Genomic DNA, 27,898 nt, shown 5'->3' with positions numbered 1-27,898 from the left:
AGCTTCACCCCTAGACAGCCTCTTTGGCTAAGGATGCCTCACTGCCCCAGAGCACCCTCCTGTGCTTCCCAAAACTGTGAGTACTGATGTGTATTGGGAAAGGAAAATGGAAGACAGAGGCATCTAGTGGAATTTATATCCAATATGGGAACTGGGTTAAGAAAGAATCTGCAATGGAGCTTACAGTGATCCCACACAATTTCTCTGCTTCCAACTTAAAGAGAAAGAGACAAGCGGTCTGAAGACAGAGCTGGAACTTTTAACAATGGCAATTTCCTGCCTGCTTAGAGGATTTCATCTCTTGGAAAGCAACCAGGACCCATGATTTCATCTTCAGTTGCTTCTTAAGAATTGTCCAAAATGATGGTTGCTATTTAAATAATCACGCACAGAATTTGGCTTCCCTCTGCTGCCCTCTCTGGGTTTACAGAATTTGTTGCAGGGTTCCAGTGGTGACTGCTAGCAGGTATTTGTTTAGAAAATTTTCCTGTTTTAATTTTCCCTAACACAAGGAATAGGCTCATAAACTAATAAATTACTGCAAAGCAATGCTGAAATGTAAAAGTCTCATGTCAAACTGCTACTAAAAGAGAAGCTGCAAATAAAGAAAATCAGATGTTTCAGTTCACCTATTACCAGAGTAAGTTATCTGAGTAGACCTGAGAACTGAAACCATTGATCCAAAAATCAGTCTGGATGCTAAGAACCTAAACACAACATGGTGTCTACAGGAAAATAACCTTGTACCACCCTATCTCCGTTAGCATAATTTTTTTTCCAGGCAATGGTTTCATTGTTCATCACAGGAACTTCCTGAAAGACCTAAGACCATCAAATCTTCAATAAAAAAAAATACCAACAGTGATTGGCCTTAGGATTCTGTGAACCCCTGGGCCCAAAAATCCTCACCTTGCTTTTTCCACCAGTCATACACTTCTGTTTTTTGTGATCTTTACCCAACCCTTATTAAGCCTGCTCACTTTGAAAGACTCATCTTAAAGAACTTTATCTCTCAATAAATTCTGACCCTGCTTTTCCTTCTCTTGGGCACTGCCAAAACTTTGAGAGGTGGTGGTTTCCATTATTGTGGTAAATAATGAACTCCAGTTTGTTTCATCAATAGGTTGTGAGGGTGATATTTACAAAGTCAGCGTGGGACAGACCCATGGCGGTGTGATACTTGCCATGACTGTAGTGTTCTAATTTCCATTAACAACACCATAGTGAATAAAAATGCAAGGAGTCAAATTCTGTAGTTTTAGAAAATATACTATAGCATTTTGTATGCAAAAAAGCTTGTTTTTATATACTTGTCAATACTAAATATAATAAGGATTTGTTTTAGATTTGATACACTGAGGTAACTTAAAACAGCTACAAAACATATGAAACAGTTCTGGAGGCCAACAGAAAAAGTGTGTTGTTAGACTTTCTTCTGCAAATTTTTAACTTTCTCCCCTGGCATTCGTCTATGGCTTTGTGTGTTAACATCAATAAATGGGCAGAGGGAGGTGGGAGGGTTCCCAGCCCACTTAATCTCTCAAGAAAAGAACATTGATAATATATCGAGTGAGCTGTACTTTCATGGAGGGCAGGCAACATTAGTAAATAAAACACCAGCCTGTCCTCCCAGCTGTTTTATAGAAGAAAGATGCTCACATAACAAATTCACTCTCTTTTCTGAGTGCACAACCTTTAACACACACATGGGTAATTCAAAGCCCAAAAGAAACCCGTTTCTCCTTCCTATATTGACTTTTAATTGGCAGTTGTCTGGCATCTTAGGAAGTTCTGCATAATTAACACTTCTGGACTATCTGCTTGAAGGAAGCCAAACCAATGCTTTTGCTGCTTTTTTCTGTTTTCATTTAGAATGTGAACTACAGCTTTAAAGACTGGTGACCCAGCGATTTCAAAATTGTAGAGCTGAGGAAAAACAGTGACTCCTTCTTTCCTTCTTTAAGCTTTAAAGCTCATAAACAGGATGTTAGCCCACCAAAGGACCGTCCTGAATCATCAGAACTCAAGGAGGTTAACAAGGCCTCCCTCTCCTAACTTAGTCAACAGTGGAGCTGAGGCGCTCTGTTTTCTGCATTTTATTGCCACATTGGCAGAAGCGCCAGTTCAATCTATCCTCATGACAAGAATCTCCCTATAGGCAGAGCCATGTAAACAAACAAAAGCTCTGAGGATTGCCTGCCTTCCCCACATTTTTCTGGTGGAGTTTGCTTGTAAATGACATGATGTGTTCACAAAAGTACTGGAGCCTAGACTGTTGATATCTATCAAAGAAAACCTGACCCATTTAGTATTAAAAAAAAAAAAAGGAAAGAAATTCACATACATGTATCTGCCAGAAGCCACTCATCACTGGCATGTGAGATTTGCTTATTCCAGCCTCCTAGAAACATCCATGTGCAGCAGAGCAGGCTTTAGTCCAACTGATACTGGTTCTAGAAACGCTAATTTAGGCAAAGGATGTATTCAAGTTCCACACACTCCTTTTCACACTCCCATTTCCACTTCTGCAGCTGCAACATGGCTTTAATGCTGTATCTCCTCTTTACTCCAGCGGCCCGTTCCCATTTCCTTGTCCCACTCCTGAACTCTCTCAGTCGAGACCTCTTCCATCAAACCTCTCCTATGTTCCAAATCTTCAGGTTACTATTCTTCTCGGACAACTAATCCAGATCTCATTTGTTCATGGGTAGAGAAATGTATTACTTCATTCAGGTAAGATGTGCATAGTATAGAAGCATTCTAGGAACAAAATATTTACGGAATGAATCTGTTGATGGCAAGGTTGGGTACCTATAGACTGTCCAGTGTCTGGGTCAGAGGATGGTTTGGAAGTAGAGGCTCTTTCAGTTAATGGTATTCAAGTTATTCATGCTTTGAAATAAGCCATGAAGAGCATCCTATGGTTCTTCCAAAGATGTTCTTCATCTCAGGTCTTGGGCAGCCCAGAGAAGCTACCGGGAAAGGGAAAAGACTGACATATAAATAAGTCAGTGCAATTTGAAGTGGAAAGGGTTATAATAAACCTTAAAAGAGTGACATGAGAGGGTAGGAGACCAAGTCTTCTTGCAAGAATGAGAAAAAAGCTGAAGAGCAGGGCAGCCCCAGTGGCGCAGCGGTTTGGCGCCGCCTGCAGCCTGGGGTGTGATCCTGGAGACCCGGGATCGAGTTCCATATTCGGGCTCCCTGCATGGAGCCTGCTTCTCCCTCTGCCTGTTTCTCTGCCTTTCTCTCTCTGTGTCTATGAATAAATAAATTTTAAAAAATAAAATTTAAAAAAAAGGCTGAAGAGCAGGCAATCCATGAGCTATATCTTGAAGGATTAACAGGAGTTTGACAGGAAAGGGAACAGATCTATCTGGAAGATGCAGAAAGCTTAGTGAGAAGAAAAATCTTTAAAAATTCCAGAGACTAGGGATCCCTGGTGGCGCAGCGGTTTAGCGCCTGTCTTTGGCCTAGGGCGCGATCCTGGAGACCCGGGATCAAGTCCCACGTTGGGCTCCCGGTGCATGGAGCCTGCTTCTCCCTCTGCCTGTGTCTCTGCTTCTCTCTCTCTCTCTCTCTCTCTCTGTGACTATCATAAATAAATAAAATTTAAAAAAATTCCAGAGACTGGAGTGCCTGGATGGGCCTGTCAGAAGAGCACGTGACTCCTAATCTTGGGGTCATGAGTTCAAGTTTCATGTTAGGTCAAGATTACTTATATAAAAAACTAAAAATAAATAAGTAAATAAATAAAACTTCCAGAGAACTCTATACATTTAACTCCCAAGGGGCTTCTCATTTTTATGTTAGACATATAATAATAGCAAAAAATATTTATTTTTTTATCCTTATAAGCATAAACATAAGTTACTTGCCCTTCCTACCAACGAAAATACTAATTATGAAGGCAATTTCTGGGGGAAAAACATGGAAAAAGAAAGGTTTTCTAAGGCATTGCAAGTCACTGCAAACATGGACAAAGTCTCTGCTATCTCGCTCTTCCAATGGCCTTCAGGTAGAGTACTCTACCACTGGTATGGCCAAAGTTGGATGGTTTGGATATAAGCCAGTAGGGGACTCAGTAGGGGATGGTTTGGTTGGATGGTTTGGATATAAGCCAGTAGGGGACTCATCTCACTTAGTTGGTAAAAGTACTAATGAGGCCAAAGTCTTGAGTAAAATCTCATATGGATCAGGTAGTTGCACAGAGAAAAGTGACATTCTACATCGAAGACTGGAATCCAAAATAAAATGCCCAGGCAGGAGAGAATAAACTGATCACTACAGATTTAAAAATCACCCCCTAGAAGTTATGGTCAATACACCTTATTTGTTGATGATACATCTGTTGCATGCTTTCTTTGTATGAAGCACAATACTTCTGTTTCCTTGTGTTCTCAGGACTGAGAAAGCTACACATGGCTTTAGGAAATAAGATGCTGTTAACTCCCATTGTGCAGGGTAACAACTGAGTACTGAAAACTATGAATGCTTCTCTGGTTCTCCCTCTTCAGCAGGGAAGCAATGAAAAGTTTGCTAGACTTGAAAGTGAGAAATGGAGATTCCTATCCCAGGCCTGCCATTGACTTTAGATCACTCTACTCTCTGGGACTCACTTATATTATATGTCAAATGAGGACTTGGAGTATATTAGTGGTCTTCTATTTGTATGCCACAGCATTCTGCCTGGCGCCCCTGGAGCAAAACCCTTTGTGCTTACACAGCATCATGCAGATCAGTGCCAGGCAATGTGGTATTAAGAGGGGTAGAACCTTTTCGAGAGGGAACTACAAGAACTGTGTAATGTCGACCTGGTGCCAAAAAGCTTGTGTGACATCTGTGGCCAGGACATATGAGAAGTTTACCTGGGCTATAAACTAGACACCTGGTCAGGGCAATAAACAATACTGCTCAAAGAGCAGTATCAGAGAAAATCATTTGCAAAAGATATGCCGGATTAAGGACTACCATCCAAAATATACAAAAAATTCTTAAAACTCATTAAGAAAATAACCCATTTGAAAAATGGATTGAAGACTTTTTTTCCCTTAAACTTTATTTTTTTGGTAATCTCTACACTCAAGGTTGGGCTTGACCTCACAACCCTAAGATTGAGAGTTGCATGGTCTTCTAAACCAACCAGGCACCCCAAAACGGACCAAAGATCTTAAAAAGAGAACTAACCAAAGAAAATAAACAGATGGCAAATAAGCATATACACAGATGCTCCACATTATATGTCAACAGGGAAATGCAAATTAGAATAACAATGAGACCCGACCACATGCCTATTAGAATAGCCAAAATCAAGAACACTGACAACATCAAATGCTGGTAAGGATTTGGAGCAATAGGAACTGTCACTGCTGGTGGGAATTCAAAATAGTATAGCTATCTTTTTTTTTTTTTTTTTAAAGTAGGCTCCATGTCCAGCATGGGGTTTGAACTCACAACCCTGACATCAAGACCTGAGCAGAGATCAAGAGTTGCATGCTTAACCAACTGAGCCTCCCAGTATAGCCATTTTGGAAGACAGTTTGGCAGTTTCTTATAAAACTAAACATACATTTAGCACGATGATCCACTACTCCCATTCCTCAATATTTACCCAAAAGAGTTGAAAACTTATGTCCACACAAAACCCTGCTGCCAAAAGTTGGAAGAAACCAAAATGTATTTCAGCAGGTGAATGGATAAACTAAGGTACATCGAGACAACGTAATATTTATCCAGTACTAAAAGGAAATGGAACTATCAAGTCATGAAAAGCCTTGGAAGAACCTTAAATGCACATTACAAAGTGAAAGAAGCCAATCTGAAAAGGCTACATATTGTATGATTCCAATTATATGACATTCTGGAAAAGGCAAAACTATGGCGACAATAAAAAGATCAAGGGTTAAAAAAAGAAAAAAGGTCAAGAGTTGTGGAAAGGAATTAATAGGCAGAGCACAGAAGACTTTCATGGCAGTGAAAATACTCTGTGTGATACCACAATGATGGATACATGTCATTATACATTTGTCACACCAAGTGTGAACCCTAATGTAAACTATAGACTTTGAATAATAATGATGTGTCAATATAAGTTCATCCATTGTAACAAATGTACCACTCTGATGGAAGATACTGATAGTGAAGGAGTTTATAGATGTATGCGCAGGGGTTATAGGGAAAATCTCTGTTCCTTCCCTTCAAGGTTACTGTGAAGGGAATTGCTCTTAAAAAGTAGTTTTGTTGTTGTTTTTGTTTTTAAAAAGCAACATCATGCTGACCAACAAGTAAATGAGTAACAATTGTGGATGCAAATTACAGTAAAAAAAAAAAAAAAAAGGTTAACTAGTGTTAGGCTTCCATTCAGCTCTGAAATTCTACCTACAGTTGTAAAATCATAAAAGAACCCTGAGATGGGGAAAATAAGAACGAACGAGATAAAGAGGACAGAACTAAAATCTGCACAATGTCTTGTTTCTTAGCAGTTGGATAGGCAACAGAAGGAGGAGCGGGCGGTGATGACAGTATGGCTTAGATAAATGGAGCAAGTATAAATGATTTTTACCAAGGCCTGGATATATAATTTGTCAATACTCTCATCATAGTTGATCACCCTGAGCAACTAGCAATGGTTCTGTTTCTGTCATGTCTTTAGTTACTCCTCCTTCACTTTGCTACTGTGGCTACAGTGAGCTTATTCGGATCTCCAATTTTTATATCACTCTTCTTAATACATGAGAGAGGGCACAGAAGTATAGGTATTTCTCCCTCCCTGCAATGTTTTTAAGATTAAGGAATTCAATGTGCTTATCTTCAACATCTTCATAATATATATTCTCCTATGAAAAAAAATCAAGGTTCTTTCAGATGGGACATTAGTAAATACCCACCATTTTGAAAAACTGGGTACTAATATGAATGTAATCATCACGTATGTAAATCTTTTTTCTACTGAGTCTCTGTAAGCAACCATGGTTAACTTTTGATCTGTAGTTATCCAATTCTATTTTTCACATTTACCAATTATTTTGCTTTATTTCAAGGAATGACTATTCCCTATCACCTAGCTCCTTTTTTAAAGGACCCAGTCTGAACATGCAAAGTGCACATCTTTGAAAAAAACTACAGAATCCAGAAAATAAGGAAGGGAATACTGAGAAAAAGGCAACCTTCTGCAGGAAACAAAACGTACAACATGCCCAATTGGCCAGCATTATTCATACCTAAGCTATACTGCCATGGGTTTTCTGAACATCTACATATATACCCACATTTCTCTCTTATATACATGATTTTTTGTTGTTACCAATTCATAAAATGGCAGTGCCCAGAAAGTTCTACTGAACCTTATATGGGCCATGGTGTTGAAGGATAAAATTAATCTATTTTTATTTCTTAGGTACAGGCATAGCCTTTTTGAGATCTTGGCCTTATGATACAGACCTTGGGATGCCATAATTATTGACCTTTTTTTTTTTTTAAGGAACAGAACCTATTAAGAACAAAGGTCAGCAAAAAAGATTATTTCTCTGATGAAGTAACTCTACAAGCATCACAACTCTGTGCTAATTCTAGAGGCTGCAGCTAGAAAGTGCCTGAGTCCTTTCAACTTAATATATAAATATTCTACCTTACACAGGTATTTTTGTTTAGGAATGATTTCTTAAAGACTATAAGCTCTCTGAAGCCAGGCAGTATTTCTATTCTCAATCAACGTTTAAATATTTCTAGAGAATGTCTCATCAAGAAATATTTCTTTACCACCTGCTAAAGACTTGCAAAGTACCTTACACATAGTAGATGCTAAAGGAAAATTGTTCACTGAAGATGCTCCAATGCACCAGAACATTTCAGATTATTTCTACCCTTGCCTTCTAGAGATAGATCATATCTACCATCTCCTGTCAAACTTCAGTATCAGATTCTTTCTTCAGTCATCCAAGAATGCCATGGCTCATTATCCTAAGGAGATTAGCAATTGACCGTGAACCATTTTGCAGTTATGTAGCACCATGGATGAGTAATGAATCTGAAACAGATTAATGGTTTAAATGTTTCTAGAGAATGTCTCCTCAAAGCTAAAGATGTTCCTTAATGTAACACTGAAAGCTACCCATGAATCTAATTAACACTGTGTCCTCTCACTGGGGTCTAAGCTCCATAAGGGAGGACACTAGGTGTATTCTATTTATCACTCTATACCTAGTGGTATATTTAGCAGAGAGTAAGCATGCAAATATACTGAATGAATGAGTGAATAAACTGCATTAAAGTTTTATTCAACATTATATCCAACACTCTTAAGAGGACTCATCTCATTTGCTTCCACGTACCCTGACCTTTTTGCTTGTCTTTGTCCATTGTCCATGCCATACTCTTTTCATATTTCAGACCTTTTTTTTTTTTTAAAGATTTTATTTATTTATTCATGAGACACACACACAGAGTGAGGGAGAGAAAGAGAGAGAGGCAGAGACACAGGCAGAGGGAGAAGCAGGCTCCATGCAGGGAACCTGATGCGGGACTCAATCCCCGTCCCCAGGATCATGCCCTGGGCCAAAGGCAGGCCCTAAACCGCTGAACCACCCAGGGATCCCCTATTTCAGACCTTTTGCTGAAGTTATTTGAGGTCTGGATTGCAGTGGTGAAATAGTTAAGATTGTGAATTCTGGGGTCAAACCACCTGGGGTTTGTGTCAGCTCTGCCACTTACTGGTTAGTAGTGCCTGAATGAGTTACTTTCTTTGTTTCTGAGTTTTATCATCCAGAGGGCTGTACAAATGTTTATTGAGCTTTGGGAACAAAGTGTTCCTGTTAAATTTATAGTTAACAGAGTTTCAGTGGTGAGTAGAGATGCAGATGTTGCTGGTATAGGGGATTTGATTAGAGCCACATGGAACCCCTAGAGGTCCTAGTTAGCCAAGGAGTTTTAGTTAAAGCCAAATAACTTGATTCAATGACAATTTCTTCAGCATACCTTTTAAGATTTACAAAAATGTTATTAATTAGGGATTCTGGTTAATCAGAGTTTTATAGAATATCCAATTTTCTATTGCCTAGAGCCTCATTAAATGTTGGGTTGGCTGACTAGAGAAGAAAGCAAACAAACTAAGGATTTAAGATTTGAGGGTTTATTTTATTCTCTTTTGTTTAAGATATTATTTTCAAAACACAGAAATCACAAACTCTTAACAGAAAGAAAGACCACAGTACCATGTAACATTACCGTCTTTTTAAAAAATGCACCAGAGATAAGGAAATAAATGAAGAAATCCATTGATTTTACCCTATATTTTTGTTTTATCCCTAAATGAATATTCATCCAAGAAATAACAAAAAATGAAATGATTATACCCACACATCACTTAGCTCCAGATCAGAAAAGAGTTAACAATTCATTTGAGAATTTTAACATTCGGGACGACTTGGAAGGCTCCGCAGTTGAGCATCTGCCTTTGGCTCAGGGTATGATCCGGGTAAGATCACAGAGTCTTCCCTGTGAGAAGCCTGCTTCTGCCTGTCTCTCATGAATAAATAAATAAAATCTTAAAAAATAAAAACAAGAATTGTAACATTCACTGAATGTTTACAGTGTAGTAGATACTGTGTTAAGTGTGTGAAATGAATTATTTAATGTGGCAATCCTGTGAGCTGTGGTCCCAATACATAAAGAAAGGAAACTGAGGCAAAGAGTGTTGAAGTTTCTTGCCTGAGGTTGGATATCAGCAGTGCAGTGCACTGAGCAGTCAACATTAAGAAAGCCCATCAACTGGGATGGCCTAATTTAAGATTTTGCAGTAGTTTTGGGGTTTTTGATCATATCCAAGGCAGACCACTGAGAAACTGATGGGACTACTCCTGGCCAAACTGATTGAACACAATTGATTTTAGATGATGTCTGGATTTTCTTTTTGTCATTTACACAACAAACCAGGTCAACCACCCAGTGATCCCACTGATTACCAAGCAATTACTATTGTTATGGCTAAGCCAAACTTAATCATCTGGAAAACAGTTGATTCAGTTTTTGTGTAACCTGAACTACCCGTGTGAAACTCAAAGACTGGAACAACTTTACTAAAGACAAACCTTAATAAAACCTTAGTGGTCCTCTCTCCTGCTTCCAACTCTCAAGTTCAGTTAAGTGACATTTTATTTAGTTTACTGATGTCTCACATGTGCAAGCCAGTAAAGTTCACAATTGTTACTCCATACAGCTGTGGTTTACAGCTTTTCTTTGCACACAAGCTGGCACCATAGCAAAATGATTAACTTTTATATGATCCTAACATATGGACCAGACTGTCAGAAGCTAGTCTTGTATTCTAAAGAGAAAAATACAGTTTCTATTAATATGACCCAAATTCCTGGGGAAAAAGTGTTAAATTGTGATCCATCTCTAAGTAGAGAGATTATAATTATAATTATAATGGCTTTGTTTCTAATTCATTTGATTTGAAGTGCCTGGAGTTATCTTTTAGTAAGGGAAAGGAGGAGGAGGGTTAAAATGACCTGCAAGCCCCATTATAAAGAGATTTTATAGTAGGATAAATTAATAAACTGTAAATGGCCTTGAGACTTTTTATCCAATATGAGCTATAGAATAAAAGCAAAGAACCTTTCATCTTAAATGGGAACATATTTCTTTTCTATGAATGAGAAGGATGCTGAGAGAAGAACTTACTTTTCTTGCATTTTTGACCATTTAAAAAGAAAATCACAGCTGCCACGTTTGCTATACTTGACAGGATCATTAAAGAAATAAAACAAAATGTCTCTAAATTGAACTGCCACTTTAAAATAAAATGTACAGTCACTGTCACATTTAGGAGCTATGAAAGAACTATTAGTATGTGTTGAGGAAAGATTGTGGATCTGATTCACAATAGATACCAATAGTTCCCAATATTAGAGCCATTATCACAACTCATTATTGAGCTCAGTTTTTCCTTCTCAAGAGCATAGCATCAACAGGGTCCCTGGAGCAAAGAAAGCACAAGGAACTTCTGGGAATGGATTTAAAACCCACATGACAAGGTTGCCCTGGAAAAGGAAGTCAGGGAGAAAATTCTCTGATCAGCATTGCCTCAGCAGGTCCCACTTGACTCCTGACCCTCAAGATGCTTTCCACAAAAAGCATTTTCCTGGTTTTGGAAGCTTGTACATTAGAGAGGCATCTCTTGGTATTTCTGCAATAAAGATACGTATTGGATTTTCACAATCAGTATTCCCCACACTTTCCAAGCATGAAAATCTCTCATTCACCTCACACCTCTTCACTTCCACAAACCTAGTGCTTCATGAAACACCTTTTGGGAAACACTGCTCTTACTACTGATGATACAAGAATATTTCTATCTTTGCAAAGAGAGCCAAGGGAAATTTTTAAAGGCTTATACTGGATGGAACTTTGCAAATCCAGAAGAGTGATTTTTCTCATAATACAGGAAAATAGTCACAAGTCAAATCTGGACATAATAAAATATTGTTTAATGAAGAAACAAGACTTTATTTTCCTTGGGAGGATAAGCAAGAAGAGCTCTATGTCATTTCTGCACTTTTCTTTGAAAGCAGGAACGAGGCACTTCTGTGGCCATGGTAGTGATTCTTTAGAGCTACAGCTTGTCAATATGGTACCTACTGAGCATGTGAAATGTGGCTAGTCCAAATTAAGATGTGCCATAAGCATGAAACACATACCAGATTTCAAGAACGGAGTACAACACAGTAAAATATCACATTAGCAAGATTTATATTGATTTCATATTAAATGACATTATTTTTGATATATTGTGTCAAGATACATTATTAAGATTATTTCATCTTCACCTGTGCTGTAGAGCATTTATATCCCTCTCCATGTACATGTTAAATCCTAACCCCCAATGTGATGATATACACATGCACCCAAAGCCCCCTGCATGACCATGTTTGTGAGAAGGGAGGTAGGGCCTTTGAGAGGTGATTAGGTGATTCATGAAGGCAGAGAGCCCTTAATGGATCACTGTCCTTATAAAAGAGGCCTCAAAGAGCTCCCCTAACCCTTCTATCATATGAGGACACAGTAGAAAGGCTCTGGGAACCAGGAAATGGGCTCTCATCAGACACGAATCTGCTGGCACCTTGAGCTTGGATTTTCAGCCTCCAAAACTGGAAGAAATAAATTTCTGTTGTTTATAAGCCACCCAGTCTATGGTATTTTGTTATGGCAGCCTGAACAGACTAAGACAACCTGTTTCTTTTTACATTTTAAAGTAATAGAACATTTTATATTACACTGGACTGGATAGTTCTACAGACCAATAAACAAAAGAGGGCCCAGTGAAAGCTTTCAAACTCCAGACTGAAGGTTTGGATGAGAGATTATTAGGGGCTTGTCTGTTTGACCTTGAGGTTCCATCTAATTGGGGGACGTTCTTCATACAAACCCCTCAATGTACAGACAGGAAGCTGGTTCAGAGAGTTACACCTAAGGGATATAAGCAACCTATATCTAAGTATCCTGACTTATGGTCCAGGGCTCTTTACTCCACCACAGCTGATGGGATAGAAGAAACTGAAGGCCAACTTTTAAAAATTAATTAATTAATTAATTAATTAATAAGATTTCATTTATTCATGAGAGAGAGAGAGAGAGAGAAAGAGAGAGGCAGAGACACAGGCAGAGGGAGAAGCAGGCTCCATGCAGGGAGCCCAACTTGGGACTCTGGATCCCTGGTCTCCAGGATCACGCCCTGGGCTGAAGGTGGCGCTGCTAAACTGCTGAGCCACCTGGGCTGCCCAAGGCCAACTTTTAAAAAGGAAAGAAACACTTACGCTGCTTACATTTAAGCACAAAGAAAATAGTACTTGGAAAATGTAAATTCAAAACCTAAAAGCATTCAGGGACAGGGAGAAAAAAACTAGGAGAATTCTAAGAGACGCTCTCTGCCCACCACAACCACACTACACATACATTTTGTCATCAGTAAGGCTTTTAGCTGAAAACCATTCACAAAGGATGAGGTAAGAAGGTGTGAAGTTTCTCCCAGGGCTGTCCAGCTGTTTCCGGGACACTTTGCTTCCTCCTCTAGCCTGTCGGAGAGCAAAAGAGGACGCTGTCTCCTGGAACCTCACAGAGGCAGCAGAGGTTGTGGCAGAAAGGTAAGGAAGTTTAGCCACACATCACCCACAGCCCCTAGGATGGCCACATTTCTGAGCAAGTACATGGATCTCACTCTTCCTGAAACAATCTATACTTTAATTCTGTGTATGCTGTTTGCTTCTGGGACAGCCCACTCCAGCTGGAAAGGGGCTAACAATCTATTTCAGATGCCAGATATAACTGCAATTACACCTGTACTTCTCTGGTACCTGACTCCAAACAAGGCTTCACACTTGTTCTAGATTCAGATTATGGAATTCTACATGAAGTTCTTCTCTGAATTTCACAACTTGTTAAAATAGACGTCCTATGATAGTGGGCTTCCCACCAACACCATAAATCACAGGATGGTCCAATATTTCTGATGTGCTTCTAGTGCTCTCAGGACTAACAGGAAATTCTGGTCATAAATAGTACTCCATGCCTGAAGAGAGAGACTACTGAGCACCTCCTATGTGCCAGGGGCTTCTCTAGGAGTTGGAAAGTGGAGATAACTACATGGACAAAATCCTATCCTCGTGGAATTTACATTCCAGTGGTGCAAGGGATTGGACCCAACTCAAAACTTCCTGGAGGAGGGGAGGCTAGAACTGAGTTTTGGAGATTAAAAAAAAAAAAGGATTAGGAGGCAGGAGAGGGGTAAGGATGGAAGGTGTGATGATGAGTGTGGGGTTGGGGAACAGAAGTAATTCCTGAAAGTGGAACTCATGTGGACAATGGTATGAACTGTGAAGTACTGTGAACACTCCCAACTACATGTTCTATATATAAAATAGAAGACATACTCTGTTCTCATGGAGCTGTCTTCTCAGGTAGACAAGATGGTTACATGGGACAGAATTGCATAGCTAGGTAGACCAAGCACTGAACTGCAATTCTGATTACAGATCGTTGGAGATGAAGAGCCCATGTAATTAACATTCGCTATTTCTGTTATTCATGAGTAACTAGCCCTATTGAGTGTCACTTGCCCTATCCCTGAAACAAAAATCTGACTTTCACCTGCTCCAAGCTGGGGCTGGGAGGAATCTCCGGTAGTGATGGAAACTGCCAGCCTCCTAGGGTCACATGTGCAGAAAACTTTGTGGTTTTCTGCTGTGCCTAGAACATGAAAACCAGCATATGGAGGCATCTCAGTTTATTGGGGATAAACAAGAAACATACCTGCCTTTTCCTGTCATTTCCCTCACCCACACTGACCCATCTTTCTGTGAGGATGGCAGTTCAGTTCCCTTAACCATATTTCTGCCCTAGTTCATAGATTTTCAGATATTTTCTGTTATTAAAGATTACTTTTGGTTTTAAAGATTCATTCTTATTTAACTTTTGATATCATACCAATTCAAAGCTCTTTTTCCCATTCTCCCTTTTAGTCCAGAGACTGATGGCTTTCATGGCTTGGGGGAGTCTTTTCTCTTCTCCAGATGTTCTCTGGGGTGGCAAAAGGGAGAAAGGAAAGGGGAGAGAGCAGAACTCTCCTTCCCTGACTGGGTGAGGCTACAAACACTCTCTGGCAGGTCACAGCTGCCCCTGGGGTTTTTAGGGAAAGGTGTAGCCCCAACATGTCCCACAGGTAAGGGCTCATATCAAACAGCTGCCTCAGCTCTTAGTGATCTGTTACTGGTTGCATCGAATTCCCCACCCAAATTCATATTTCAAGTCCTAACCACCAGTATCTTGGAATGTGATTGCATTTGGAGACAGGACCTCTACAAGGTGATTAAGGTCAAATGGGTGAATCCTAATGCAATATAGTTGGTGTCCTTATAAGAAAAAGAAATCAAGATACATAATATACACACAGACCAAGGGGTTACCATGTGAGCAGCCATCTATAAGCCAAGGAGAGAGGCATCAGAAGAAACCAAATCTGCCAACATTTTAATCTTGGACTTCTAGACTCCAGAACTGTCAGACAATAAATTTCTCATGTTAAAGCCATTTTTGATTTGTGGTGCCTTGTTATGGTAGCTCCTGTAAATTAATACAGAGCCTTAAACTGGGAGTCAAGATTTGGATTTTAGGTTTAGCTTCTACCTTACAGGAGTTACCAAGTTATTTAACAAACTTTTATTGAGAGCTTACTATGTACTAGGTATTGCTCTGGGTCCTGGGTATACCGGGGTGAATAAAGACCCATCAGGTCTCTGCTCTCAAGGAGCTTATAGTCTAGCATTGGGGATGGGGGAAGGCGGTGATATATAGATAGATAGGATAATGTTATATCTGAATGGAGATAGTTAAAAAGGGTAATGTAACAGAGTATGAAAGTGTGGGGCCACTCCCCATTGGGTGAACAGAAAAGGCCTGTCTTCAGAGGTAATATCTGAGTGGGATTCTGGATCACAATATGGAGACAGACCTGTAAAGATCTAGAGACAGAATGTTCCAGGCAGACTGAGAAGCTGGTTGCAGAGTCAGAAAAAGGCTTGGAATATCTGAGGAATAGAAGGAAGACAGAAAGTGAGGGGGTAAAGTTCGAGACATGGGGACAGAGAGAAGGGCAGGCACAGATCATGTAAGAGTTTGTATTTTTTTTTAAAGATTTTATTTATTCAAGAGAGACACAGAGGCAGAGACATAGGCAGAGGGAGAAGCAGACTCCCTGCAGGGAGCCCAATGTGGGACTTGATCCCAGGAACCCGGGATCATGGCCTGAGTCAAAGGCAGAAACTCAACCACCCAGGAGCCCCAAGAGTTTGTAGAAAAGGAAAGGAGTTCAGACTTTTTAAAAGATATATTTATTTATTAGAGAAACAGAGTACATGAACAGGGGGGAGAGAGCTTGAGAGGGAGAAAGAGGGTAAGCAAACTCCCCACTGAACAGGGCTCATTCTCAGGTCACTTGAGATCATGACCTGAGCTGAAACCAAGAGCTGGATGCTTAACCAACTGAGCCACCCAGGTCTCCCAGGAGTTTGGACTTTATTCTAAATGTGATGAGGGACCATTGGAGGCTTTAAGCAGGGAAGTGAGATGATCAGAGTTACATTTTTGAAAAGACTGTAGTTTTAGCTGTTAGGGTGTAAAAGAAATAGAATTTATTTCAGAGGTTCAGGTAAGAGAAGCTGTAGATGCATCACTCTGCTCTCTGCTTTCATCTTCACGTGGCATCCTCCCTGTGTGGTGTCTCTAGGTCCAAATTTTTCTTTTTCATAATGGCAGCAGTAATATTGGAATAGGGCTTACCTTGATAACTTCATTTTACCTTGATTACCTCTGTAGATACCTTATTTCTAAATAAAGTCACATTGTGAAGTATTGGGGCTTTGGACTCCAACATATCTTTTTGGTGATGGTGGTCAGGGAACACAATTTAACATATAACAAGGAGTCAAAAACATGGAAGACACTATGCTGATGAGAATGATTACATTAAGAGGGATAAACAGATGATGCAGAAAAGAGGAATAACTGCATGATCAAAGTCCTTGTGAAAGTGAAAAGGGGAGAAATAGGACAAATAGAGAGCTGGCCTGTAATAAGGGCAGACATAGTTCTGTTGCCATAGGAATGGCAACAGATGCGGGTGGATGGGACAGAAATGGTAACAGCTGCAGGTGGACAGGGAGATTTGGTTTATCTATCATTTATTCAGTAAACATAAACTGAATGGCTATTATATGCCAGGTAGGATGCAGTAATGGACAAACCAGACAAAAATCCCTGTCATCTTGGAACTTACATTATGGTGGAAGAAGGCAGACAACAAACAGGATAAATAAGTAAAGTGTATATGCTATATAAGGTAGTGATAAGAGCTAAGGAGGAAAATAAAACAGGAAATATGTATATAAAATATTAAGTAGGTTAAAATTTTAACAGGAAAGGCAGGTTTTTTATAAAATACCTAAAGAAAATGAAGAAGCAAGCTATGGGTATGTCTTGGGGGAAATATTCTAGATAGAGGTAACAGCAAGTGCAAAGACACCTACATGAAACCTATAGCTAAGCTAACACCATACTTAATGGTGAAAGACTCAATGCTTTCCCCCCAAGATCAGGAACAAAGCAAGGATGTCTCCCCTCTTACCATTTCTATTCAACATTATACTGGAAGTCCTAGCCAGTGAAATAAGGCAAGGAAAAGAAATAAAAAGCATTAAGAATGGGAAGAAAAATAAATGTTCTTGTTTATAGACAACATAACTATCTATGTACAAAATCCCTAGGAATCTAAAAAAGCAAAAACAAAACTCCTAGTGAGTTTAGTAAGGTTATGGGAGATTAAGGTCAATCCACAAAAGTCAGTGGTATTTCTGTGTGCTAACTAAACAACTGAAAACAAACAAAAAATGTATACTAGTTCCAAAAGTTGAAATACCTAGGTATAAATCTAACAAAACATGCTTGGCATCTGTATGCTTAAACAAAATACAGGTAACTCTTCAACAACACGGGCTGGAGTGTCAAACCCCTACATGATCAAAAATTCACTAATAACTTCTGAATCCCCCAAAACTTATCCACTAATAGGCTACTGTTGATTGGAAGCCTTATTGAATAATATGAACAATACATACTATTTTGTATGTTATATATATTAACAATAAAGTAAGCTAGAGAAAAAATGTTACTAGAAAATCAAAAAGAAGAAAAAATACATTTATAGTATGGTACTATTTTTATCAAAAACTTTGGCGTATAAGGGGATCCATGAATTCAAACCTATGTTGTTCAAGGGCCAACTGTACTGATTAAGGAAATCAAATAAGATCCAAACAAACAGACATAACTGTGTTTGTGGACTGAGAGACTCAACATAATAAAGATGTCAATTATTCCCAAACTGGTCTATAGATTTCATGCAATTCCAATCAAAATTGCAGGATTTTGTGTAGATATAGACAAACTACTTTGCAAATTTGTATGGAAAGGTGAAGGAACCGAAATAGCCAAAACAATTTTGAAAGAGAAGAATAAAGTAGAAGGAATCATACTACTTGTTTTAAGACTTACCATAAAACTATAATAGTAAAGATAGTGTGATATTGGCAAAGAATTAAGTACACAGATCAAAGAAACAGACTCACACAAATATAAGCACTGATTTCTGACAAATGCTAAAGCAATTCAATGGAGAAAGGGCCATCATTTCGATAGTTTTAGAACAACCCGACATATCAATGGGGAAAAAAATGAACCTCAACCTCATACTTCATAAAAAATGAACTCAAAATGGATGCTAGACCTAATATAGAATGTAAAAGTATTTATTGAGCATCTACTCATACACGGCTCCGTACAGACATGTGTGGTGTACCCTGGTTCTCCCTAGTCAGTCTTTAACACCCCTGCACAAGTTTTCCTCTCTCACCCTGAAACCTTTCTCTTCAGGAGATCATCCTGACTACCCACAGTGTTTCAGATTGGCATTGGAAGCCCAACCTTAGCTCAGTAGATTGTCATCATTTATCTATCTTGCTTCCTTCCCTCTGCTCCGAGTCCTTTCCTCACGTCCTAGTCACTTAAATATCCCACTGCCTAGCTCTCCTTTCCAGTGCTGTAGGCCCTGGCTCAGAATGCCTCATTACTCCCAGACTGCTCAGTTTTCTCTATTCTCCATTAAAACAAACAAACAAAAAACAGAAAACAAAAAAACTCTCCTAAGAAGTCTTTATAATTAAAAGATGTTCTATTGCACACTGACATGTATTTCTGTGACTTTTTTCTTCTATATTTACTTACATAGACTCAGTGCTTATATTGTCCTCATTTATTGATTTACATGCCTATTTCAGAATTTACATTATTTTGTGCATACTTTATACATTTTAGGATTCGTACTATATGTCCCTGACCATTCGGGTTGGGATTTTCTTTTATTCCTTCTAGAAAGCACCTATGCACAACACCGTATCCAGACAGACCCTGAATATATAATTATCTACTGACTGAAAAACACTGTCAAATTAAATAGAAGCAGGTCTCCGTGTGAGGAGGAACTCACCCCTCAGGGCTTCCTGACCGGGTTGGCTCATTAAAGCTGCTGTTTCAGGAGGAGGCAAGCAGTATCCGTGTCTGTGACCCTGGAACCTTTCATTTAGAGTCAGCTCATCCTGCTAGACCCATTTCTGAACTGCCAGTATGGAGGAGAAGCCATAAGTGGAAAATGAAAACTCAGAGACAGTTACCAAATGACATCCTCTTAAGAGATGAATGCTCAATTTGGGGAGTTACAGAACCAGGAACAAGCAATATCAAGTATTTCAGCAGTGATGGTGTTAGTCCTTTACAGATATAATGTGAGGGCTCATCCTGCCCCCCTCATCCATATAAAAAGGGGAACCAGTGGAAGTCAAAGAGAATTTGCTGCTGATTTTCACTTCAAATCAAATTCCAAGGAAACTACCTGGGAGAGCTTGGATAGGAGAAAATAGAACCAAACTCAGTTCTAGATTCTGAGACAAAACCAGTCTTGGAAGCTCAGAAAATATTCACTCTGGCACTGCTCTTGGTTTTTTTTCTTTTTCCCAAGTTCCTAACTCCTTTAAAACTCCAAACCCCTCCTTGGAAGTCAGAATTCATGATTCAAAGACAGAAATGGACTTTTCAAGTTCCTTTTGAAATTTCTTCTCTTTCTTTCCTTGAGCCTTTTGAACTTTTCTCTAGTTTATTAGTAGCAAGCAGAACGTTCTCCAAACAAGAAAATATGCGATGAAACCTTGTTATAACATCTTTCCTTTTAATGTTTTTCTACCTAGATCATTCAGTTTGAAAAGTCCCAGCTGAAGGGTTAGAAAGCAATGTTGCTGCCACATCAAATTTTCACACATGAAATCTTCAGAGAACTTCCTATCAATAGGAAGGATTACAAAGAAAATTTCAGCATGTCTGAAGTGACCCATCTAGAGGCAAGAGAGTGGTCCTGTAAGTCTGAGAATCCCTATTGTCTGCAGCTGCCTCCGTGTGCCTGATGGCCAGTGAGTGCCTTGGAACCAGAGTGTGTCAGTCTGTCAGGCATAGGCACCTCTCTTGCCACATGCCGCTGTGTGCCAGAAGAAGAGGCTGCTGCTAAGGGAGCTACAGGGATTTGGGAGGAGCCCAGTCTCCTGATGACTCTACACCTCCTGACTTCACGTCCCGTTTTTTTTTTTTTTTTAACCTTTTCAGTAGTTTGGGATGTACAACATGAACAGGAAAGTGGGTACCGGAACTAGGAGAATGTCAACCTGATTCCTTGCACTGATTTTATATTATGGTTTCACACAAAGACACAGAGGTTAATCCTTTCAACCTCTTTAAGAGATTAGACCAAGGGGGATCTCTGGGTGGCCCAGTGGTTTAGCACCTGCCTTCAGCTTAGGGTGTGATCCTGAAGTCCAGGGATGGAGTCCCACATCAGGCTCCCTGCATGGAGCCTGCTTCTCCTTCTGTCTGTGTCTCTGCCTCTCTCTCTCTGTGTCTGTCATGAATAAATAAATATTTTTTTTAAAAAATTAAAAAATAGATTAGACCAAGAACCAATACTTCTGTTTTATAAACACTAATAGAGAGACTGCTACCTGCCCAGCAGCCCAGAGAGGAGGCTAACTTAACCAGACAGGAATGGCAGTTCTCTGATACCTGTCTGGGAAAGCAAAGGGCTGCAGTAGTTTACCAGGAAACCTCAACTTTATGGAACAGGAAATCTAGGAAAAAGAAAGTTTCTCTTTGCATTTTAAGACATCCTCTCTTTTTGAAAATAACAGTGCTATCGGTGAAACAGAATGCATGTACAGAAAAGTGTGGGAAACAAATGTTCAACATAACAGATATAAACCAACATACATGTAACTACCATGGGGACCAGAAGTCAGAGCACTGCCAACATCCTAGAGAGTTATGTTATCTCAAAACTGAGGAGTCCAACAATGGACCTCTTTTTATTTTATTTTATTTTTTTTAAATTTTTTAAATTTATTTATGATAGTCACACACGGGGAGAGAGAGAGAGAGAGAGAGAGAGAGAGGCAGAGACATAGGCAGAGGGAGAAGCAGGCCCCATGCACCAGGAGCCCGATGTGGGATTCGATCCCGGGTCTCCAGGATCATGCCCTGGGCCAAAGGCAGGCGCCAAACTGCTGCGCCACCCAGGGATCCCTGGACCTCTTTTTAAAGTCTGGGGCTATCAGCCTCCAAAGTTTCCAAACTTTGATTTTTTTCCCCTCCTCTTTGTAATTCATCTCCTGAAGAAGTTTGTAAAATACCTATATCTATGTTCATTGAACTCGTGATCCATTTAATTTTAATAAGACAAGTGTTTAAGGGTCTGAAGCAGGATAAAAAATTTAAAAAACACAAGAAAATGGTTTCTCATGCATTGAAAATATTGGCACATTTGTTTTCAAAATGCCAGGATGTGTGGGACCTCACTTCCAGTCAGAATGCTGAGATATACACATGTCTGCTTTCATTTTTTTTAAAGATTTTATTTATTTAAGAGACATACAGAGAGAAGCAGACACAGGCAGAGAGAGAAGCATGCTCCCCATGGGGAGCCTGATGCGGAACTCGATCCCAGGACCTTGATCCCAGGACCCGGGGATCACGACCTGAGCCGAAAGCAGACTCTCAACCACTGAGCCACCCAGGTGCCACCCCACATGTCTGCTTTCATAAGGGACACGTGCTGAAACATGTATTTGCAATTTCAGTAAAAACAGCATCAACTATTTCTGTCCAGTAAGGTTCTCCCAACTTCGAAGGCTGTAATATACCAAAACCAAAAAATACAGAATATAGATGCTTTAAAATTTAGCATCTTAATTAATATTCTGACCTTTAACATTGGATGCACAATCTCTTTAGAACTGATGTTTTGAGGGCAAGTATCAACATAAGGACATAGATTCTAGTAAAGCTAAAGGCAAGTTCCAGGTGCTTTAGGGCAAAGCCATTTTATCTTTATCTCCTCCTTGTTGTCTTGGTGTCTTATTATTAGAAGCTGTTCTATACATGTTGATTGAAGGCATTTTTATATGAACACTTTCAGAAAAAGAAAACAGAATCATGCTTATTAGTTTTGATGTGTTTCTTTGGCTTCTTAGCTATACTCAAAATGTGCAGAAAATAAAGCTTAGGATTTCAAAATAAATTATTTCAAATGAATTTCAAAAAAAATTATTATACACAAAATGTGACTCAGGAATACAAGGAAGGAAAACATGTTTGTTTCCAATCTTCTTTGTCACTTTGTTTCCGCCAGGAGGTGTGGAATTCCGTTTGAAGACAAGATTCAGAAAAGGTTACACGATTCAGAAAGCAGGAACACTCCTTCAGGGAAAAGCGAAAAGTAAAAAGCAAAGCAAAAAAAAAAAAAAAAAAAAAAGGCAGAGGTTAGCTCTTTGTTTCTGTTCCTTCCCCTTTTAGGCGGGCAAGGGCAAACACAAGGCTTGCTGCAGAGCTTGATTTCTTGCCTCGCGCCACCTAGTGGCCCAAGCTGAGAAATTGTTTTTATTTTGCCAACAGCTGAAAAACTGGAGATTCCAAGGTTTTGAACATTTTTGACAAATTGTTACTCATATTTATGAGACAGTTTAAGTGCCAGCTGACAGGTCATCTGGATATATTCTACTTCAAAGAGTACATTTTAGGGGTATTAATAATGGCTGTATCTTTGCCCTGTACATAAGATGCCTGATAAGACCTGTGTCTGGTGAGGAACTCCTCACATCTGGCCACTCTGAAACAAATATTTGTAATTTCTGCAAAAACAAAACAAACTACTTCTGTCCAATAAAATTCTCCTACATTAAAACCAAAAAATATAGAATACAGATATTTTTAAATTTAGAAGCTTAATATTCTGACCTTCATCGTAAGATGCACAATCTCATTAGAACCAGTTTGAGGGTAAATATCTTCATAAGGAGATAATGAATCAAATCCTGGCTCTGCCCAAGGGAGGTCTGGAAAGAAAGGTAGAGGAAGCTTTCTCATGGGCACCCTACTATTTTTGTTTAAAGGAGCATGTTTGAAGAAAGTTAAGAACTGGTTTCATCTTTCTTTCCAAATTAAGATGAAGCAAAGGTTGCAGACTGTGGCTTCTTTCTTAGCCAACCTTTTCATTCCTTTGCATGTTGCTAAAAATCAGACCTGGCAGCCACTCCCTTTTAGGATACAAAGGCCCCAAACTGGACATGGTTTCCAATGATTTCAAGAGGGATATGGGACGAAAGAAAAGGAAATTATGAACAATAATAAAGAGACTTCTCCTCCTTCTTTCACAAAAGTGTACCCGCAGCTGTTTCCAGACAAACCCTCAAAACAGAATGCCCTTGAGAGGAAAGCTCTGAGAAGACCTAGTGAGCTGCCCAACCAAAGGCAGCAGATCTCAGGTAAATCAAAGGAACTTGACAGAATGGGAATCTAGGGGATCCCTGGGTGGCGTAGCAGTTTGGTGCCTGCCTTTGGCCTAGGGCGCGATCCTGGAGACCCGGGATCAAATCCCACATCGGGCTCCTGGTGCATGGAGCCTGCTTCTCCCTCTGCCTGTGTCTCTGCCTCTCTCTCTCTCTGTGTGACTATCATAAATAAATTTTTTAAAAAATTAAAAAAAAAAAAGAATGGGAATCTATTTGGCAAAACAGCAAAGACAGGGAAGTTCGGTTCTTTGGCCCTGATTTCCTGCTTCTAATCCTGAGAACTGACTGAGCAGCTTAACAAAAGCCATTAAGCAGAAGATGACTGTGAGTGGGCAAAGGCCAAGCAGGTAGGCCAGTGATGATGGACCTATTCTAAGTTGGTCAAGAGAGTGGGGGGTGGGGTGGGGTCACTGACTGGGTAGTGAATTGGACCAGGTGATTTCTGAGGACCCCATGACTGGACGACCATTGGATTTACCACATTCCTTTCACTTAGAATCGAATGTGAACAGAAATAATCTTCCCAAAAATTCTAGGTAAACTGAGACCACTGTAGAGGGCTTAGCATGAATTAATGATAATATACGGTTTTATAACTGGAAGAATGAAAAGAGGCAAGCAGAGAAAATGAGAAGTCTGAGTTAATGCTATAAAAGTATCTCTGTGTTATATATACACTAATGTTGTACAATTAAATTGCAAAAGAAAATATCACTTTCCTTTTCTTGAATTTAGTTGAATAGACCTTCACCCCTGCTTAAAGTTAAAAATGGTAGTAGTGTAGCCCTGAAAGTACTCAGATACTAACAAGAAAACTCCAGCAGTGCTTGTAGAAGCATCAGATCCAGGGAGGTCAGGGGGTTCCAAGTACCTGTTTTGGTCAAGGGAATTGAGAAGAGTTGCTGCAGAAGCTTGTTTTCTGACGTTCTCAGGACTACAACCACATCAGCAGGGAGAGTGTCTTTGTTTTTCTCAAGAACCCCAGAAGCATCGTATAATACCTGCAACATGAATAGCAAATAGCAAACTAGCCAGTATCATCCATTGCTGGTGACACTGGAAAAGCTGTCTGAGGTTAGTCATTAATCGACCAATGTAGAGAAATTATCTTGACACAGCCACGCTTTTAAATCCAGACCATGAGATAAGGAGGAAAAAACTGTAATTTTTGACAGGCCAATTTATCTTAACTTCTTGGTCAGGTGCTTTTTGAGGAATAGAGGCATATCAAAGATACATCACGTGAGAATAACTATGAAAATAGACTGAGCACTATATATTGGCCACTATGCGGAAAGCACCCACCTTATGAGGTAAATACTATTACTATCTCCATTTTACTGGTGGGCAAACAGAGGCTTAACAAGAAGCTGAAATGATATGCTCATGGTCACATATTTCACAAGTAGCAGGCAGGTTTCCAAACCCAGGCAGTCTGGGCTCCGTGCTCATCATCAACTGTACTCTTGCTGCTCCCGAAGGCATTCACAACATGTGAGTGATCACTTAGGGATGCAGAGTCATTTTCAGTTCTCACAACAGAAGGGATCCAGGTCAGAGGAATTTTAAGGAACATTCCAGAGAAATAATGAATTCAGGAAAGGGCACTGAGCCCACAAAGAAAACGATCTTGTTTTTCCCCTTAAAATCAAGGAAGGAGAAAAGGGAGAAAGGGAATATGGGTGAACAGGAAATCGGTATAAAAAGACAGAGAGACAGGGAGGTGCAAGGAAGAGGACAGGAATGGGAGGTGGAGATCAGGATAGATGCGGGTATCCCAGACATGGGGGACATTAACATATGGTCAGACATCAGTGCTGAGGTGGTCTGAAATAGTTAAAAATTGAGTTGCAATTTCAACAAAGATTCAAAACAGATACTATACGCTATGTGGGGAGAAACACAATCTTCTTTGCTTATATTAGAACTGCCTTTCAACCAACCTCCAGTCAGGTAAAATTAATTTCAACACCATGATATGAATATAAAAAAACAACTTCAACAAATCTTAAATGAACAAAATCCCAAATGCCTTTTGTTGGACTCCTACCCTGTTTGTGGGACCCAGGTCCTCAGCAGACCCCACCAGAACCAATGAGCTATGATTCCAACGACTCCTTTGAGAGTAACTCTGAGCAAAGAGCTATTGGCTGCAGAACCAGAGAATTTCCTAAATTAGTCACTCCTCTGCTTCAGGAACTTGAAATGAAACTGAGGCATAAATTAAGAAAGATGGAAATTTCAGTTAGTGTTATACAAGTTTAACATCAAAGAGAATTTTTTCCCTTTTTATCTAGACAGTTTTGGTGCCCTGTAGCCACATATAGTTAAAGTGCTAAAAACTGAGCCCCACTATGATATTAACCCTCCTCTGTTAACCTGCACATTTCCAAGGGACTTCAGAATATACACATTGTCCACTAACCACTGCAAACGCTACACTGTATCTTCTCTCTGGAGAGCTGTCACTTCTAGGACAAACCTCAGGTGAGAAGCAGATGGAAGCTCCATAGCCACCCCAGCAAGAAACTGCTTTTTTACCAGGGGCGACTTTCTGTGAGCAGAACCACTGAGAAAGTTTGGGAATTATGATTAGGTGTTCAGAAGAATTAAAAAGAGAAAGAAATCTTCAAGCAATTTTGTGAGCAGCACAGACAGGGTAGTATGAACACTTACCCCTTGTCAAATTCAGGCCTAGTAAATCACACTTGCCTTACCTTTCCAGCATAGTGCAGAATGCCAAAGCATAGCTCCACCCCTTTGGGCCTCCAGAAGTATTTGCATCGTAGATTATCTTCAAATTTATCTGCGTGGATTTTCATGTGTAAAAGTTACAATGAGAACTGTTTGCTTCTTCAAACAAAGAGGTGCTCCTTGAGCCAGGAGTAACCCAGAGTAAGGGTTTTCAGGGCAGCCTGATACTATCATCATACGTACAACAGAGGAGAAAAATGCTCCATTGAAATGGGCTTACAATCAAGTCTTCATTTACTTGTTTTGTGTTGTCTTTAGTATCAGGCTATACCCTAAGATCTCTTGTTCTGTTCTAAGAACTCCCAGCATGGACACTGATGACACCAGAACTCTAGCCAATTAGCTTAAGAACCATGAAGATCCCATGGAAGGCAAACAACCCTGGTATAAACCTATCACGGCAACTTCTGATTACTTTGTAGGTAAAAGGAAACCACTGAGGGTGACAATTTTAACTCCTAGAAGTGAATCTTTCCCACCAATCAAGTTCCTATCAGGGGAAAAGGCTTGAAACTTTCTGTTCCACCCTGTGCTAAGCACTAAAGGGATACAAAGATTATTGGGGTTTTGTTGCCCTAAATATCTCACAATCTAAGTAAGGGATGGGATTGTATGCAACACTGAAGATTAGAGAAGAAGGTCAAGAGGAACAAGGATAGAGGATTGGGGGGCCATTAGTGTCAGGAGGAAGTGTCTTATCGGCATCTTATAGACAATAGTAACCTAATGAAAAGGTGGCTTTAGAAAGACTAAATTAGCTGGGACGTCTAGGGTAGAGGGGATAAGCAAGAAGCTAGAAGCCAGGAAACCAGAAGGGTCTTCTATACAAATTTAGACTAGAAATGGATGGGATCCAAGCAGAGATATGAGAGAAGGGTATGAAAAAGGAGGGGAAGCAAGCATTGGTTATAGGAAATAAGGGAGCTGAAGGTATAAAAATGATAGGAAATAGGCAGCAATAGGAAAGTGAGGAGGGTTTGGTGATGAGTTTTCTTTAAGACAAAGATCTATCAGGACATTTGCTGACAATTTCAATTCATTAAAAACAGGGTCTACACTTGCATAAACTACCAAGTGGCCAAAATACCGATTTACAATACCAACGAACCAAGTTCTCTCCTGAGTGTACTATGCCTTTCCCAAGAGACACTTACCAACCAGGGTCTGATCAGTTGCTTGGGGAAATCGACTTTCCTCATCCAAAAGCGCAAGCAGTCCCAGAGGTTTCTGGAGGAACATGTCCAAGAGTGGGCGATTGTCCTCATACATCACAAGTGTAGCATCAATGCCCTCATTCTGATATTCCATCTGGAGGAAAATGGATTGTGAATCTCTTTAAGCCCAAAACTGGTCTACATAGCACCAGGCTGCTTTGGCACGTGCCTTCTATAGCCTTACAACACTGACTGTGGAATACAGGCAGTTTTATGTGTGTAGTCAAAGATTCTCCTGATACAACACTGCTAAAACTTTGGGTTTAAGTCTGACCCATAGGCAACCTGCGGCAGGCAGCTGAAGCCAGCAAAAGAAGGGCCAGTGCTGTCTTCCAAAAACCAACTTGGGAAGTCATAATTTAGAAACTGACATCGAATAGAAAGGAAGCTGAAAAAGTTATTTTAGTGATAAATAAAACATGGCTTAAACCAGGAAAAAAAAGC

At 39.8% G+C, this 27,898-nt stretch overlaps 1 protein-coding gene across 15 annotated transcripts in view; it reads right to left on the bottom strand.

Annotated features, from left to right (window-relative positions):
- MYO3B (myosin IIIB) overlaps positions 1-27,898 on the bottom strand; it is a 430,360-nt gene that overhangs the window by 209,501 nt on the left and 192,961 nt on the right. For all 15 annotated transcript variants that reach the window (XR_005384676.1, XR_005384677.1, XR_005384679.1 and 12 more), the window contains 3 exons: positions 27,395-27,548; positions 26,204-26,292; positions 24,358-24,487 (listed from right to left, as the gene is read on the bottom strand). Coding sequence is in view for 11 of the 15 variants with exons in the window: in XM_038584790.1 (XP_038440718.1) it covers positions 24,358-24,487; positions 26,204-26,292; positions 27,395-27,548 (373 nt within the window). In the remaining 4 variants the exon portion in view is untranslated. The remainder of the gene's footprint in view (positions 1-24,357; positions 24,488-26,203; positions 26,293-27,394; positions 27,549-27,898) is intronic.

Source organism: Canis lupus, chromosome 36 (assembly GCF_011100685.1).
Source record: "Canis lupus familiaris isolate Mischka breed German Shepherd chromosome 36, alternate assembly UU_Cfam_GSD_1.0, whole genome shotgun sequence".
Lineage (NCBI taxonomy): Eukaryota > Metazoa > Chordata > Mammalia > Carnivora > Canidae > Canis > Canis lupus.
Note: the sequence above shows the minus strand (reverse complement) of the source record. Positions and strands in the feature narration are given on the sequence as shown.